This window comes from Amblyomma maculatum, chromosome 2, assembly GCF_055883805.1.
Source record: "Amblyomma maculatum isolate TAMU_Amacu chromosome 2, ASM5588380v1, whole genome shotgun sequence".
Taxonomy (NCBI): domain Eukaryota; kingdom Metazoa; phylum Arthropoda; class Arachnida; order Ixodida; family Ixodidae; genus Amblyomma; species Amblyomma maculatum.
Window position 1 is genome coordinate 155,265,001 of NC_139345.1, and position 17,224 is coordinate 155,282,224.

The 17,224-nt window shown below is 45.6% G+C and overlaps 1 protein-coding gene across 1 annotated transcript in view; it reads left to right on the top strand.

Annotated features, from left to right (window-relative positions):
• Positions 1 to 337: 337 nt before the first annotated feature.
• Positions 338 to 17,224, top strand: part of LOC146200221 (uncharacterized) — a 49,898-nt gene continuing 33,011 nt past the window's right edge. Inside the window, exons 1-3 of the mRNA XM_084592300.1 lie at positions 338 to 375; positions 3,681 to 3,875; positions 5,364 to 5,389. Of these exons, the coding sequence (XP_084448426.1) occupies positions 338 to 375; positions 3,681 to 3,875; positions 5,364 to 5,389 (259 nt within the window). The remainder of the gene's footprint in view (positions 376 to 3,680; positions 3,876 to 5,363; positions 5,390 to 17,224) is intronic.

Consider the following 17,224-nt stretch of genomic DNA (forward strand, 5'->3'; position numbering starts at 1 on the left):
TAAACTCGGTATTACACTTTTCGAAGGCGATAGCAGTCTATTGAGTTCTAAGGCATTCTCCGAAAACATGATGCGGTAGCGCGGGCTCCCCGCAGCTGTCAAGGACTCTGAAGCCCAACAGCGACGCCTTTAAAGGTTTTCACTTGGCACGAGCCCGAACAGTGGCTAAAAGCTGATTTTCGGCCTCTCGACTACGTTCACTGTATCAAGACGAGTTCTGAAAGTGACCAAACGCGGCAGATGGAAGGCTTCTGAAATACGTTCATTAATTCTAAAAGCTCTGACAGTATGCTAACCCTACCATATCGGAAGCTGAGAAGGTATCGATGGCAATACAATGCCGTCCTTCCTTCTAGAGCACATTCTGGCGGGCAGGTAGGTAAGCTTGGATGAACTTGCTAAGGCAGCCCCGCCAGTTCTTGCTGCTAAGCTAGCAGAGCTCGATTTAAGGGATCCCCCAGCAAAAAGTTACTTATAACCATCATATGCAATGGAGACGAGGGTAGCCACGCCTTCGCCATGGCAATACCAAGGCGACACCCTGGTTACCTAAACATATAGACCCAGTGGGAGCTCATGCCATCAACCGGCGACGAGGCGAGCAGAGAACGCCACTTAACCATTGCCGTCGTATTACTACAGCCGCTGTAGCAATTCATAACCACTCCTTGCAAGCAATAGCAAAAAGGCAACTAAACCGCCACACCGATTAGCAGTCAGACTGTTTCCGCCGCGTAGGATGCGGTCACGTCATGTACCAGTGTCTTAGTCCCCGCATCCTCGATCAAAAGGGTATGGCGCGGGCAGGCAGCAGTAAGCAGGAGTGACTAGCCGTCGGCCCCAAAGCTTTCAACTCTCGTCTTTAAAAGGTAGAAGGGGGAGACAATTTTGCTCATATAGTGAAGAAACCGATTAACATGATAAACTACTGTATACAGGAAATTCCTCTGGTGAAAATTTTATCATTCTAGAGGAGTCAGAAGAGCGTGTGCTCGCGATACTTTTCTACATAAATAAATCTGACCGCCATACATTTCACATCCGATTTAAACCTAGCGACACAATCACCAAATTTAACGAGCTCGCACCAAGGTAAGGGAAGTGATTGCGCCAGTGTGCCTACGCCAAATTTAGTTAAACAAAGGAGATCGAGGGTAATGTTTCCCTATACGGTGATTACGGTTTGGTGTCTAAAAATTTATTAGAGACTAGTTGGGATATTGGGGCGGCGTTAGTTCTACATCTAACGACAAAATTTGCAACCAACCATCGTCATGGCTGAGTGAACCGCTCCGAATACGAAAGCTTGAGAAAACATGACCGTAACCCAAATAAAACTTCGTTTTCAATCAGTATCGTTATCGCAGGCTATGTCGTTTACGTCTTAGTGAAATGCAACATTTGAAACAATTCTCATTATTCTAACCACAGTGTCGGCGACTACGTGACGCGTGTGCAACATCAGCAATTTCAATAAAACTGTCTAGAAGCATATTTTGCTATGGTTGTAGCCAAAGATGTGGCAAGGCGACAAGGATGTTTCGACGCTATGTGGAACAACGGTGACGCTGAAGTTGGAGCTGATTTGTTGGTGTGCCCTGACCTTCAGGAGGTCTTCCTAACCTTAACACGTGACATCTTATGCTCGGGAACTCGCAGTAACAGTTTGGTGAAGCATCGGGGTAAACAATAATCTCGGGCCCATAACCTGGAGCTCCAAATTGGCCCCCCAACTTGTTTTTCTATAACTATGCCACCCGACAGACATGTCCTCATCCAGAGCGGCAACAACAGCGTCAGCCGTTGCCATGGCGCAGCCTCGTGAACCGGGTGCGCGGCATCGTTGAACTCGATGTCGACGACTGGCTCTCCATGTATGAGCGGGTAAGCAAGCAGAGCCACTGGCACGCTACTGTAATGGTTGCCACGGTAATTTCTACCTGGCGGAACGGCGTGGGTGAGGTTCGAGACCCATGAGGGCGACATAACATCCTATGATATTTTTAAGCAGACGCTGAAATACGTATTTGGAAAGCCAACATTCAGGATGTCTTAGCTCTGCGCCGTAGAGTAGACGGTGCCATATTTGAGACCGACAGGTCGGACATAGCTTGAAGGGGATTGCGGACGAGGCATTTAATTTTCTGCTCTCTAAAGGCTGCGCCACCGTCGACTCCGTCCTCCCGTTGTGCTACCTGTTTGAATAAGACAAACACCACCGAATTGCTTCCCGTTTTGACCGACTTCCCACAAAGGATTCTACGTCTTAGTGCGAGGACGATTTATGAACACTTCACCGGCCTTTGCAACCAGCAAATGTGACCTGGATGATACGTAAGGAACTGGAGGCTATGACACCGTTGCCTTGACTTCTGAGCCCACCGAAGCCACTATTTACTGCCCTCATTAAAGCAGTTGTTCGTCTCAACTCCTGCAGACGCTCGGAACAAGCTGATTAGCCACATGTCATTCCAATTGTTGCTGCTGCTACTGCCACTCAGCCCTTTCTTGTACACTGCACATTCGTAATCCTTCAGAATGGCGCAACGGGGACGGACGACCACTCTGCTTCCACTGATCATGCATCGGCCACATTTCCCGCCACTGTCGCAGCCGCTGTTTTTCGCCTCCACAACCTCGCTATTGTTATGATCGACGCGATTACTACGGATCTCGCCTGCCATCATAACGTAACCACTGCCTAGTCGTCCTCAACACTCCAGTCCCACGCAGGTCTAGCGCTCACCATTCCCTCGGCTCCGCCTATCCTGACCGCCTCAACCTTGCCGCTCGTCCTCTCCCCACCATTCTAGCTCTCTTCCGGACATCTAACCATTGCAGCGCCTGGAGCTGACGCTGCATTGACGACTCCGCCCAAAACTGCTCTCCTGAGCATGGGTGACCGAAGCAATCTTCTTGAACTTTATGGGGACGGCGTACCTGTAGCCATATTAACTGATACCGACGTCATGTTCCTGTCCTTAATTCATCCTTGTCATCTTGCAACCCATCTTCAGCTACACCCATAACACTTACACCCGTAAAAATATCGCGCTTCACGTCTCATATTGTAATTCCTTCGTGAGAATCAAAGGACAGCACGTCGACAAGAAAGAACACGAGGTTGAAATAGCGACAGGTCTCAACAAGGACACGTAAATTTCACGTTTTAAGAGGTGGACGAGGTAGTGTTTTAGGTTCTTCGTGGCAGCGCTTTCTCGCTCGCTTGTCATGTCTTTGAACCTGATCTACATTTGCTGCCTCCTCGGCTTCAGCCTTGTACCGGCAACCCCGCCGCCGAACAGTAGCAAACGTGAATGTCCCATCCGCATTCGCAGAAAACGACTCATATCAGTGCCCCAAACCGACGGACGGCACCGCATCCAGCGCACATTCATTTATTTCCTATTCGTTCCTATCATTCAAACTCCGATTTGTTTTGCAAGTGCGTGCTACATCTGCGACGTTTACATAATTTTCTTCTTTTCTCCTCCAGGGGCAGTCCCGACATCATTTTACAATGAAGATTCATTTCAAGGAGAGTTGCTTGTCGACAAATTCCTCACGCAATACTTCCTTTCAAATGCTTTCAAAGGAATTAGCATTCCCGATTTCAACCATACTACAAATGTAACTGGAATTGACTTGTTCTTGTCATTTTCAAATGTTATCGTATCCAGTTTGGGTGGAGTGACAAGACTGGGAGACAATTACATCGAAGCAAGAAAGCATGATCCGATGCGAATTCGCTTCGGAATGGAGCTGAACATGCTCAATATTTCTGTAACTGCTAAGATAATCGACCCGTTTACCATCTTTGACGTTCCTGTTGAGGCTTTTGTTCCAGGGCTGAGCGTGATAATTGAAATTGAAGAGTAAGTACGGTTATTTTTTGTCAATAAATAAATAAGAGCACTAAATCTGCGGCTTAAATTAAAATGACCTCAAAGTTCTCAGAAAGGGTCTTCAAATGGCAACAATTTTTCAGTTTTCAGATGCAGCTAATACGGCAACAGTGTATTTCCTAGTAAGCTTGAAATCAGAACCCGATTATGTTGTTCTAGTTATTTCCATTTCGTGATATGGATCTGCGGCCACTACATGCCATATGTAGACGTATTCTCTTATTACCTCCAGATCTGCGTCACCTACAGCGAACTGCTCATCCTTTTCTATGTTTAACACTTATTCTGTGCGTTTATTTTTAGTCCCACCGTTCTTCTGTGCTTGTCTGTGTCATAAACCATTCTTTTCAGTTCCTCGCCTAAAATATTTATCAATAGAATGTAATCGCAGATGACTAAGGACTTCTCCATCAACCCTAAATCTCTATAACTGCACACATTTAAAGTCTCGAATGTGAACACTTAGGAATGAGGATGCTTCTTCTAAGCAAGTGGTGAATAGTTCTGAATGATCGTGTTCCTTTGCCGAACACTTTTTGTGGAAATTTTATTGCTTTCTATGGTTGTTTTGCACCTACCATTGATATCGTCTAGTACTTTTACATCCGGCTTATCTACGCCTTTGATTTGCAATGCCTGCATGACTGCTCGGGGGTCGACTGAGTCAAACGCTTTCTAGGTCGTAATATCGGGTTAATGTAAACGGTGTGAGACCGAGTGTTAGCTGAAGTGTGTGCGGTGCGGAATTGAAACTGACAGCAAGAGACGCACTCAGAAGCATCACAGAACCGCCTTCCAGTCATGACATCATACTGTGGCAACGTTACCGTTAGTGGCTCCAGTCTGTGACTCCTCCTGGGGATCATCGTTCGTTTATTCCCATTTTTACGCTGGCTTAATTTATATGCGTTTAATATGTACCTATATATATATGTTATCTCACATATATAATTAACCTACAACCCAGTTACCTGAATAACATCGCGGCTAAAATATGTATAATGCCCGGCTTTATCAAGAAGTTCGAACGGGATTGCAGTGTTTCAGATTAGCGTGTCTTACTCACCGCCTAATGGTCATCGAAGGTTTCATTTCTCTCTCACTCACCTATTTTAAAGTACAATCCTCGAGTTGACGGATCCTGCCACTTGATATGGCCTGGGAACACCCTACAACCCGTCGACAAAAAAGAAAAAAAATTTTATCGAGGTAATTAGAAGCAAAATAAGTTTAAAGAAAGGTTCGTAGAGATGGCACACTAAAAGCGGCTTTCGATTAAGGGTCAAGAACCAATTTTAAAAGGACAAATGTATTTAAGAATATGCCTCTATTCATAGGCTAATCGCACACAGTATATGTTTCTGTTCCCTTCGAGATGCTCCTCTGTTCTAACTGCAGTATACATTCCGGCGGTTTCAAGGCTCGCTCTTGTTTTGTTTTTGCTTGTGTTTTGGACAGGTCGGACGGCGAACTCAAGCTAACACGTTTTGAACTAAACAGAACTGGAAGCATTATAGTTGAGTTGAAGCAGCTAAGGAGTCTACCCCCTCAACTTGAAGGGATTGTGTGGCTACTGGAAGCATATTTGAACTTATTTATAAATGTAATACTCCATTCTGAAGTACGAGCCAATCTCGAATATCAACTACACAAACTTAGTAAGCGAAATGAAGAAAGAGGAGGTGAGTTTCTAAAGAAATATCTTGAATAATTCATAATTCATTCACATTTTGAGTGCAAACCTACTAGACAAAGGGGCTAGTCCTAATGCAACTTACGTGGGGCCACTCATCGAGAAATTTATCTCTCTTTTTTTTTCGGGGTGTGGGGGCGATGTCAATACATAATTTACTTTATTTTAGACGAAGTAGAACTCGCGCTAGCTTGGTCGTTTCAAATCTTTTATATCCTCAAATAAACGTGAAAGGGTGATTGAAAGTAAATGTATCAGAATCCATACGTTTCAGCGTATAGTTATTATTAGAGCTCAGTGGGGAACAGCCTTGTCTAGAGCGCGCCGACGGCGCTCCACGGAGCAAGTCTGTGACATCTAACCTTAGGCTCTAGGCTTGAGCTCTGCGTCTCATTGCATGCTCGGCAAATAAAAGGGATGTCTGTTCATCGCTTCCTTGTCCAGCCGCTGCCTTGCGAGTACCTTTCTTGCTGCTGGGGCCGCGCAGTATTCACTTGTGAGGCTATGACGGTCACCAGGGCGTATCGATTCCGTCATGTTTTTCCAGTGTAAGGAGATGGTCAAGGAAGCAAGCGCGATTGACGCCGTATTAACGCACGTTCCTCCATACGCACCACTCGCCTTCCCTGAGCTTTCGCGTGGAGGAAGTCAGGTTCCCATACCTGTACGGATCACAAAAGCGATGTTCCTTGTAGCTGATAACCCAGCGCAAAAACACGTCATCAAACGACACGCCTGCAATTCATGGTGCGTGGTGGTGGTGGTGAAAACATTTATTGTGATACACAGAGGTATATACACTATGTGGAATGCCTAGACAGGCACTCCATTGACTTTTGCCGCAGCCCGGGCGCGCTGCGTTAAGACCTTTTGGGCCTCTAGGGTGCAGCAGCCGGACAGGGTCGCCTCCCAGTTCTCTCGGGTGCGGTTGGGGATAGGGGGCAAAGATTGGTTTTTCTGGCAGGCCCACACCATGTGGTAGGTGTCAGACACCTCCCCACAGTGCGAGCACAGCCCGTCGAATTGCGGATCAAAATGTTTTAGAGTAGCCGGGCACAACATTGCATTGGTGAGCAGGCGCAGGAGCACCCGCTCGTTAGCCTTCCCCAGCCCTTTGCACGGGGTGGGAAGAGTGGTGCGTAGATCTGTAATATTCACATATTTCTTTAAACTTGTAAACTGGGCTGAAATCAAAATCCTGGTCCGCGTCGAACCTTATACAGAGAAGACGAAAACAGGCACCAAACAACCAACTAGGCCCAATTCTCGGTCTCTTAGCGTTGTGTGGGTTTGAACCGCGCGATCATTCGCTATCCCTTGTAATTGCGTTAGATCCAAGCGAACACCCGATATCACTTGCACTTGCTCGCTTATAGCCTCTTCGTGATTCGTGCGAAACGCGCTGATGTTTCGGCTGCTGTTACATATGATTGAGCGCATACCTGTAAGCATAAAGCGCTGGCACTGAGCGCAAGTGAGGCTGAGAGCCCACGAGCAGACACCGCTTTATTTTGGCCGCGCATTCGCACGGGACGCATAGCTCAAATCAAGAACCTAACGTTAGATGGCGCTGACTTGATCCGCAGAGCACTTTTCGAGTGCTCTAGACCGGGCTGCTCAGCACTGTACGTGCCAGTTTGCAAATCAATATATTAAGATCTTTAAAGAGGGCGCTTTACTCTCCGTGCTAAAACTCTCAAATTGACCGAGTGTCACAAAATGACTGTAAGCTCTTCACAAAATCCCACTCGTCTTCATGTTCTGCTCCTTAAGCATCTGAGTGGGGTAAAGATATTTTACTCAAGATGCTCCGCATTGGCTTCTTAAGCATCTGAGTAGGGAGAATAATATTTTAAAACAAAACTGGGGATGTCGCGGGTATCCGCTGGTAACTTTCACGGTACCGCAAGGTGAAACTATAGGATTTCACAGTTTTGGTGATCATTTAATTATCACGCGCGTAGCGCTGTAGCACTAATAACCACCGGAGCCGAATGGATTCAAACCGGTCGGGTTCGAACCCGGCTACTTGGGTGCAGTAGCCAAGCGTCGTAACCACTGAACTATCGAGGCAGATGCTTTCGTTCTTTGCAACCGGTAAGTAAGGAAGTGTGTAGAGTTAGACCTCCGCCATTTTCGTGGTTCTCCGCTAATGAAAACATGCGATTTTTAGAATTAATTATTAGTTCTTCCACTTCATCATAATTGCGGGTATTAAGGGTGCGATTTAAAAAGAGCTCCGCATAAATATTTTTTGTGATTTCTCTGAATTCTAGCACCAATTGTTTCTTATCCCAGCTACCACATGCGCTCAGTTCTCTGAAAAATGAGAAGCCTAGGTTTTAATTCGGGTAACAGGGACAAGCTTTTGAAACAGTTCAATGGCTTATCAACAAAAGAAACAACCTCCATCATATCCGCTATGGAGGCTGTGTTCTTTCTTCCTCTTTTAGGGTTCCAATGTGAGGTCACTGCTCAGTTTTATGCATAGTATTTTTGTGGCATCTCAATATAGGTTGGCTGCGAAAGAACAATTTAAAACTTGAGCCTTTTTTTTTCACTTTCACCTAACTGAGAGTTGAGCAGAAAAATATTCCAAAATCGGTTGTCTGTGGGCTGGTCCTCCAAGGCGGCTGAAACAGGGCTGTGGTCGCTTCAAGGAGTAGACCCGAACACGAATGCAGCACCTTCACCAGATGTCACGTGGTATTGACAGGCCGTAAACACCAAAAGAGAAGACAGGTGTAACCGCACTAAAGGCAACTGTTTATTGGGCTGACTTGCACCCGCAAAAGAACTAAGGAACTCGGTGGGGGGATAGCAGCAAAAGTGCTCTCTGGTCGTCGAGCTGAGAATTCCCGTTTCACGCGTCAGCGCTTAGTTTAAAAGCAGCGGAGAAAGATCGTAATAAAACAGTAAATGGTGTTTAGCATACCCCAGGTAGCACAGAATGTTGGGCCCCAGTAGGTCCGATTTAGGCACGTGGGGCTGGGGCAACCATCATAAACCCTGCATCGGTCCCCGATGGGGCAAAATTGGGCAAGCCCCATTTGGGCTCGCCCCTGTTCCTGCTGCATGGGTCCCATAGCGGCGGCGCTCGGATTTATGTGGAGTACATTCCTGCATCCAGACAACAAGGGTCCCTTGTCATATATTTGAGCGCAATCCAACCTAAATGTGGGCTCTTTATCTTGAAGTCTTCACAGATCCGAAATGATGCCACTCACAATTAATCTTTGCGGGTCCTACATCGGCCGTAGTGGCCCAAGAACACGCGCATGCCTACATGCTCCCCCACTCGGCCCCTTGTAGACTACTTGAGGGAAGGGTGAAATATGAATAACAGTTCAATTTTGGAAAAACCCCGTGAAGCCCAAATGAGGCAACCTTTGCTAACCCACTTTAGGTTTCACATCGGCCGGAATGGGGCTGGAAGGCGGGCGGGCCCGCATGATACCGAAATCGGTTCCTTGTGGGAAATTTGATCACACGTGCAACATCAAGTGGGCTCTGGGTTCAAAAACAACATCCGGCCCAGATGGGGCTCCGGACACAAAACCGCTGTAGGTCCCACATTGGCCGTAAGAGTACTAGAAGGCGGGCGTGCCCGCATGATACCAAAACATGTTTCTTGTGGGGAATTTGAAGCAACGTGCGATAAGCAACTGGGCTCTAAGTTCAAAAACAACACCGAGCCTAATTGGGGCCGCCCACACAGAACAGCTTTAGGTCCCACATTGGCCGTATTGAGGCTGCAAGGCGGGGATTCCCGCATGATACCGCAGTCAGTCCCTTGTGAGGAATTTGAAAGCACGGTTAAAAAAACACATAACCCAATTACGGCTGCCCGCACAATTGCTTTGACGGGGATAGAAACTAGAGCTTCCATACGTTCGTCACATTTGTTAAGAGTCATTGCTGATGCAACGTAAATGCGGGCGCTTGTCGCAAAAAATAGCGCTAGCCGCTGCCGAATTATTGCCGCTGTGGGCCCTATATTGGCCATAGCGGGGCTGAACACACCGGCGTTTCCGCACACTATTGTGCAAGTCTTCTTTCCATCCTTTATTTGTTTTATGCGTTGCACTAAAGTACTACTATAGATGATTTGTATAACAGTTGTCAGCATTGTATGCGATTATAAGCATTACATGGCTTTAGTTCTCGCGCTCATGCAAATTGCGCTAAAAATACAGAAACATACTGATTGATAACTGTTGCTCTTTATGCGGTTGCCGTGGACCGCCTGCAACATTCAGCACAATTTTACTGCTGAGAACACACATCTCCAGAGCCTGAACAAGATGGACATAAAGTCATTTAGGCTAGATTTGTGTTATGAATGATTGTGAAATTTAATATTGTGGCTGTTTAAAAAGAGCAGAGGTGCAAAAAATAATTGCCTAATTATGTCCACTAATATTCTTTGGGAAAACATGGACTAGCACTTCCCATCAATTGCTTGCGTCGGACCCTATGAGAATACAGTGGGTATGCACAAGTGCTGCTTGCGCTATAGAACCCGCATCGGTCTTATGTCATTATTTTAGGGGTTGACCGACTAGGGCTTCCCATCAATTATTTACATTGGACCCCTATTCGAATGTCGATCACGTTGCACCACTAGAGAACGCTCTGCTCAACTCATAAGATGAACTAGTTCAGCAACGCCGTAATGCTGCTGGCCTTAGGGCGACCCTTTGCGCTCACCGTAACCACTCCAGGCCTATTCTACATCGCATACCATATTGTCGCCGCCATCCCCAGTTCTTTCTCCCTTAATAGATGTTTGTTCAGCTGAGCGAAAACAAACCTACTGACCCTCATCGACCAACATCTTATGCGGCATCATCCCTTCGTGAAAAGATCACAGAACAAGATACCAAGTTGCCTCAGGGCTCGATAAATATATATGTAGATGCCAGCATTGACAGATGGGAAACGAAACAACAACTGCAATTCACTGTTTTTGTAAGCCGGTGCTTAATAGGACATACAGATATCAATTTACAGAACCTTTCTTTTTTCTGCGCGTAGCTGGTTGCGTCCAAGATGCGGTCCGCTCTCTATCCGTCGTAACCTTACTACCCACAGCTAAAATTGTCATCCGTACCGACGCCCTTCAAGCAACACGTCTGCTCCGAAGCGTCAATCGCAGCCCAGAAATCTGTCAGAATATATATATCGTCTGGCGGCTCGCATCTCGCAAACCGTTCGAATTGAGTGGGTCGCGCGTGATCAACTCAGTTCGCAAACATCTGCAGATTCTGGAACCCGCCTTGCGATTCTACCCTCATCAATGACACGCTTCCTCGGTATGGATGATGCCCCCCTGCTTCTCACAAGAAAGGAGCACCTCCGGCGCCGCACACGTGCTCGTGTCCCACCGTGTGCGGTAACCCTCCCCAGTGGTATTACGCGCGCAGAGGAGGTCGGGCTACGCAGGATCCGGTTCGGGGTTGCCTTCACACCTGCTGTAACACGAACATTGCCTGAGTACCGATATTTATATCAGCATCCAGGATGTCTTGTCTGCAAATTCCAAAATATTCAGGCAGATATTCACCAATGGTTGTGGGTTTGCCCGGCACTGAAGCCCATGAGTATTGGGCACCTAACGGCAGTGGGTCTTTCGCCGAATAACCTATCTTCGTAAATTGCATGGACGCAAGGGCCTTTTCATCGCTCCCTCTTAAACTTTGTTAGAACAGCCAACGTTTTTTTCTTTAATTTATACCCCTTTTAATGTTTTTTTACATATTCATTTATGCTCTGGAGCAATAAACAACGTTATTAAAAAACAACACGGATAGATGTGGACTAAAAACTGATACTTGACCAAAGAAACACTTCTCAGTAAGCATGCGCGATGACACTCAGCAGTGTCCCCACCCCCAACATGATAAAAACAAAATCAAACCATGACATAGTTGTACTACAAACGTACGGAAGAAACTAAGACAAAATCTCAGCTTCGCATCACATGTTAAAGGCGACCACTGCATGAAAGCGCTATAAAATCGGCAATCAGATATTGAGGAACCTATGCTATTTTTCAAGCAAGAAAACAGATGAAGAGCTCACACAAAATTAGTTACCCCGCTTTTACTGTTTGTCTTCCGCACCCGACGATACTTGTCCTACCCAGACAAGGCACACATCCGCCCTCGCAATCTTTGCATTGTATACCGTGCAGGGGAAGTTTAAAACCATGACCTGACCTTAGGGACGCGGCATGTGCGCGCAACCCTCTGCCGCAGTTAAGAAAAAGGCGTTCACGACAAAGTTCGCACAAAGAGCGAACCTATTCCGGCGGGTGTACCAGAGGAAAATTGCTTCGCGCGCTTTTCGTCAACAAGCCTGCATAGCTTGGAAAGCTTATGTGTAGCGGAGAGCACGAGATGAACACTAGCATTCTGGACTATCTTCTTTGTATTGTGAGACACCCTGTGCATGTAAGGTATAACCACGCAGGTCTGTTTGGTATAATTCAGCCCTTGTGTGCACAGATGACTAACCGATTTCTTTTTTTTTTACGTTCTTTCAGTAACGACAGAGACACAGCACTAAACAGTTGCAAACGCTACTTCTCTTCACACAGCTTAGATAAGGCCGATCGGAGACTCGAAGACGCCAAGCTCCTTTTTACTAACTTGGATTGAGAGGATGTGGAAAAGAGAATTGTATTTTTCCACCTCGGCCTGTAGGCCCCACAGACGTGATCATTCCCACAAAGGGACACCTGTAGGTCGAAATACATGTACTCTCCGAAAATTAAACGTTAAGCTCAGGGTATTAGAGCAACTCGCGAACAACACCACCGCCGCAATTGCGCTAGATCCCAGCGCATGTCCATCGGTGACATTAAAAAAAAACACCAAAACTTCATCTACCTTTCTGTAAATCTTCCCCACCCCACTTACCCAGAAATTAGTTCCTGCTCAAGCCTTTTATCAAATTCGTACAGGAGAATTTCAGGAAGAACCCCTCTATAGAACAAAGAGGATTCCGAGTAGCATTTGAGCTGGTCCAGAAAGGGATCCACCGACACTTCACAAACGTACAGAGAGCTATTGCATCCTGTGCTCTCTACTAGCTTGCGTAAAGCGTAAAACAACTCCTTATGCGGGGGGAATAAAACAGCTAACCTGTGGCGTGGCCCAGGGACATCGATCGTCAAGCTTTGGACGGAATACAGACGGACGGCTGACAACGTGGAGGATTTCTGGTGGCACAACGTACGCATTTTGATATCAAGAAAAGCAAGGACTAATAATGTATATCCTTGATCCGTTTTTATTCTTGAGGGCATGAAGCTCCCGAATGCGGTGGCCAGTGGTGCCTTGGAGAATTTTAACATCACCTTACTAGCATGCGAAATAAGCGCGATCGTGCGGCAGCTAGATCAATCTTTGGCACTGCCTTTCTTTAGAGTGGGGGTGTAAACAGACTTCCTCCAATCCTGTGGCCCCTGCAGGGTTGTCCAAATTTGCTGACATAACGCATACAGAACATTAACAGCGTCATGGTTGAGGTCTTGAAGCAACTCAGCTGGAATGCCATCAATTCCGATAGCTTTGTTCTTAGCAAGGCTGGCTAAGGCCCATTCAACTTCACTCTTCAGGATGCCCGGCTCGAGATATGTAATCACAACCATCTTATGTTGGGTTTGCACATCCGGGTCCTTCTTGTACAGTTCTTTTCTGTGTCTTACTGCCACCTCTTAATTATCTCTGAGGTTTCAGCGAGGTCCTTGCCTCGATTGTCCTTTATCATGCTCAGCTTAGCACAGAAGCTTCCGTTGATATCTTTGATTGTCTTATACAGAGCTCTTGTGTTCCTCAATTGGCTGTTGTCCTCAGCTGCTTGGCCATGTATGTTCATGAAGGCATTCTTATCTCTCCTTGTTATTTTCTGAAAATCAGCATTGGGAACCTTGTATCTTTCCCTTTCCCCCATAACGTTTGCCATCCTCCTTTAATCAGCTATTTGCAAAGCCTCTTCAGATAAGCTGTTTGCTTTCTTGCATTTTGTTTGCTTTGGAACTAACTTAGTAGCAACTTGTATTATATCACGAACATCAGTCCACATCTCTTCAGGCTCTCTGTCTTCTTGATATAATTCTTGAAATCGATTCCTCACTACCACAGCATATACTGATGGAATTTGATCCAGATCATACCTGAAAGGCCTTCTAGTTTTCTGCCTTTTTCTCAATCGAAGCTTAAATTTGGAAACAAGAAGCTTATGATCGGGGCCACAATCGGCCCCAGGCCTTGTGTTTGCTTCTTGTATAGCGCTTCTCTATCTCTGCCGTCAAAAAATGTAATCAATTTTATTCCTGTACAGACCGCCCGGTGACGTCCATGTATGCAGGCGCCTCTTGTGCTGTTGAAAATGAGTATTCGCTATGGTCAGGTTGTTTTCTTGACAAAACTCTACTAGCCACTGCCCAGCTTCATTTGGCTCACTAAGACCGAACTTGCCTGTAATTCCAGATATTTCTTCACTCCCCATCTTAGCATTCCAGTCTCCTATGCGAAGAAGGACATCTGATGATGGAGTGTGGTCTAAAAGGCATTGCAGGTCAGCATAAAATCTTTCAATGTCAGCTTCTTCAGAAGTAGCGGTTGGTGCACAGGTTTGGATAACTGTAATGTGGAAGGGGTGACCTTGGATTCGAAATGAAATCATTTTGGTCGTTTTTGGGGTCATACACTAGCACTGCTTTGCCAATTCTTCTGTTTACTATGAAAGCGACCTCATTCCTTCTCCTGGATTCGTGCCCACAATAAAAGACATAATGGTCGCCGGAATTAAATTCTCCCATTCCGGTCCATTTCAGCTCATTGATACCCATCTTCAATCTGTCCATTTCTCGCTTGACGACATCCAGTTTACCTTGTGTCATAGATCATACATTCCATGTTGCTATCTGATATATCTCCTTTCAATATCGGACTTTCCGATCGCTTCCCGACACATCCACAACTGAGCGTCCTTTTGGCCCAGCCGCTTCATTTGTCCTGGAGCTACTAGGAATCGCCCTTTGTTCATCCCCAGTAATATGTGGGACGCTTTCCAACCTGGTGGGGGGGGGGGGGGGCTCATTCTCGGCGCCCTATCATTATTGCTGTTGTGACTGGCCATAAGTTTTTCTTGGCAGGAAATACTGGTGTCGGTTGCCATTACCTTCTCCAGTGAATCACATCACAATCACCTGTCCATCTTGGGTGGCCCTACACAGCAGAGCTCACGATTTCATCGAGTTTCGCAAGCCCCTCCGCCACGACAAGGCAGTGATCCATTAAGGGTAGTAAAGCTACGTAATGATCTCATATGGTTGTTATGCTGCTGACAGTGCTGAATTATATGGCACGTGCTGCCTGACAGAGAGGCGTTTCTTTGACCACGAATCAGTTACGGCACTCCTGTCTGTGTTGCTCTCCTTTGTGCCATCGTGTTTCATGTGCACTGTTTTAACACGGATCATTATAAACTGACCAAGCTTTGTATTTTACTCAACTCAGTTAACAAGAACACCATTGTTATCTGATTTATTTCTCCGCCACCAATATCCTAATACAACAGTTCCTGCCCTTTGCTTGACCACTTCCTCAGTCAACTCACTAGAGGCAACAAGAATGTCTTAGTTTTTGTAGACAATATACTGATCGATACTTTATGGCTATTCGTAAGCTGTATATACTCATAACTTTGCTTGACATGACATTAAGTCAATAATAGCTCTCTTGCACCACACCAGTTGACTAGACCCCAATCACTCGTGAAGAAAAATTTTCTCGTCTAACCTTAGACTCACCTAATGGCGTAGCCTAATTATTACACCTGACCTGTAAACACCAGACGTTCCTGAATCGGACATGATTAGCATGAACCGTCTCCGTGCAGAACACGCATTTGTACAAAAAGGCCATCTTCGAGTGCTCATTGATTTCTTGTAACAATAATGTAAGCACTCGCTTTAAAGATTCACCTCCATAGAATATGATTGCAGTGCTAAGAGACATAACTGTTCACTGGTTTTAAACGCTCAAAAATCATCAGATCACAATGAAACATGTGCCTATTACATACAAGTGATAACTTCCACAAATTACTTTAGCTCCAAGCTTTTAACAACAACCAGAGACGTCGGTAAAGTGATTATTTAAGGTGATAAGCTTCGTTTTCAAAACGGGTAAACGCGCATAATTTGGTAGAGATTCAGTAGGTTTGATGATGATGCTCAGAACACTTGTGAACAGAGAGAAAAAAAGACACACATTGAGCGATGCCAGCTCAAATTCGAATCATGTGTGCTAGCACTGCGCTTTCCACTAGCTTTGTTTTCCAATGCTCTGTTTTCAAGACAAAGTAGGCTTCAGACAAAATTCTGTAGAGCGGGCAGTTTTGCAGTCAGTGCATGGTTGTGCCCTAAGCGCACCACATTCAAGCACAGCACGAAGTACTTCTGATTAACATGTGGAATATTAGGCTTCTGCGATGTCTCAGTGCTCTAATGCAGTGGCCAGCGAATCTAATGGGATCGCGTCATCGTAGTTTCCACATTCATCCGCGTCGGTAAACCGTTTCGTTTCCGATGACTCGTTCCTCCAAACTACCACCTGGTAGACATCAGAGATCGGACAAACGTATTTCACGTCGGCGAATGCTGGTCGAAGTGCTTGCTCACTACCGCCTGCACTGCCCACACGAGCCCGGCCCGTTAGATTATATAATACCTGCAACGACGTTTTTACTGGAATGTTCGAATAAAAATAGCCAAAAATACATTGTAAACAACACCGAATGCTATAGGCCTTTTCAATAAACAGCTTTTGAATTTAGCTTTTGTGCTACTGCTTAACATGAACATAACAATCTATAAATCCTCCGATCCTCCTATGGTATATTTTTATAGTCTATTACTATTATTCTTCAAAAACTGGCTAACTATTTTTGATGGCAGTCCAATTTTTTTAGGGCGCAGAATATGCTTCAGAAGCAATGTTTTAGTCGGAATCAAAAGCTTAGACTATCTCTATCAAACGTTTCATGAAATTACATTATAATATTCTCAAGTTGCCTGAAAAACGCATAATAAACTACCTTATTAGTATGTGTGAAATATTATGATTGGATGTTATCCCACAGTTGCCTCGTTATAATTTCCGAAACGCAGGCAACTTGTTTTCTATGAAAATGTTGGTCAGAGCTGTGGCTGCACGAAACACTTAAAAAATAAACGGTTAGCACTCTCTGGAAGCACAGACCATTCCAGTCGACGTGTCTTAATAATTCTAACTCATTGCCGCAAACCTTTAAAATATTAATTTTGTTGTTTTTAGCAGTTTACAGCATGCGGCCTTATCACTATGACTGTAGCGCACAAGAAAATCTTGCGCTGTTCGTTTGTTCGTTCCTGGCATCGCGAAACGCGGCATTCTCATTTTCTTTGCAGCTAAATCACGCTAGAGGACCAGCGAATACATCTTCTGCTTTCGGCGCCGCGGAGTGGCTCAGTTATTATGAGGGCGCACATCCGCGCATAAACAGTTACTTTCAGTGCTGGGGTCCTATTCTCGACACGCATGGCCGTTGCTCGACGCCATATTGTTTTTCT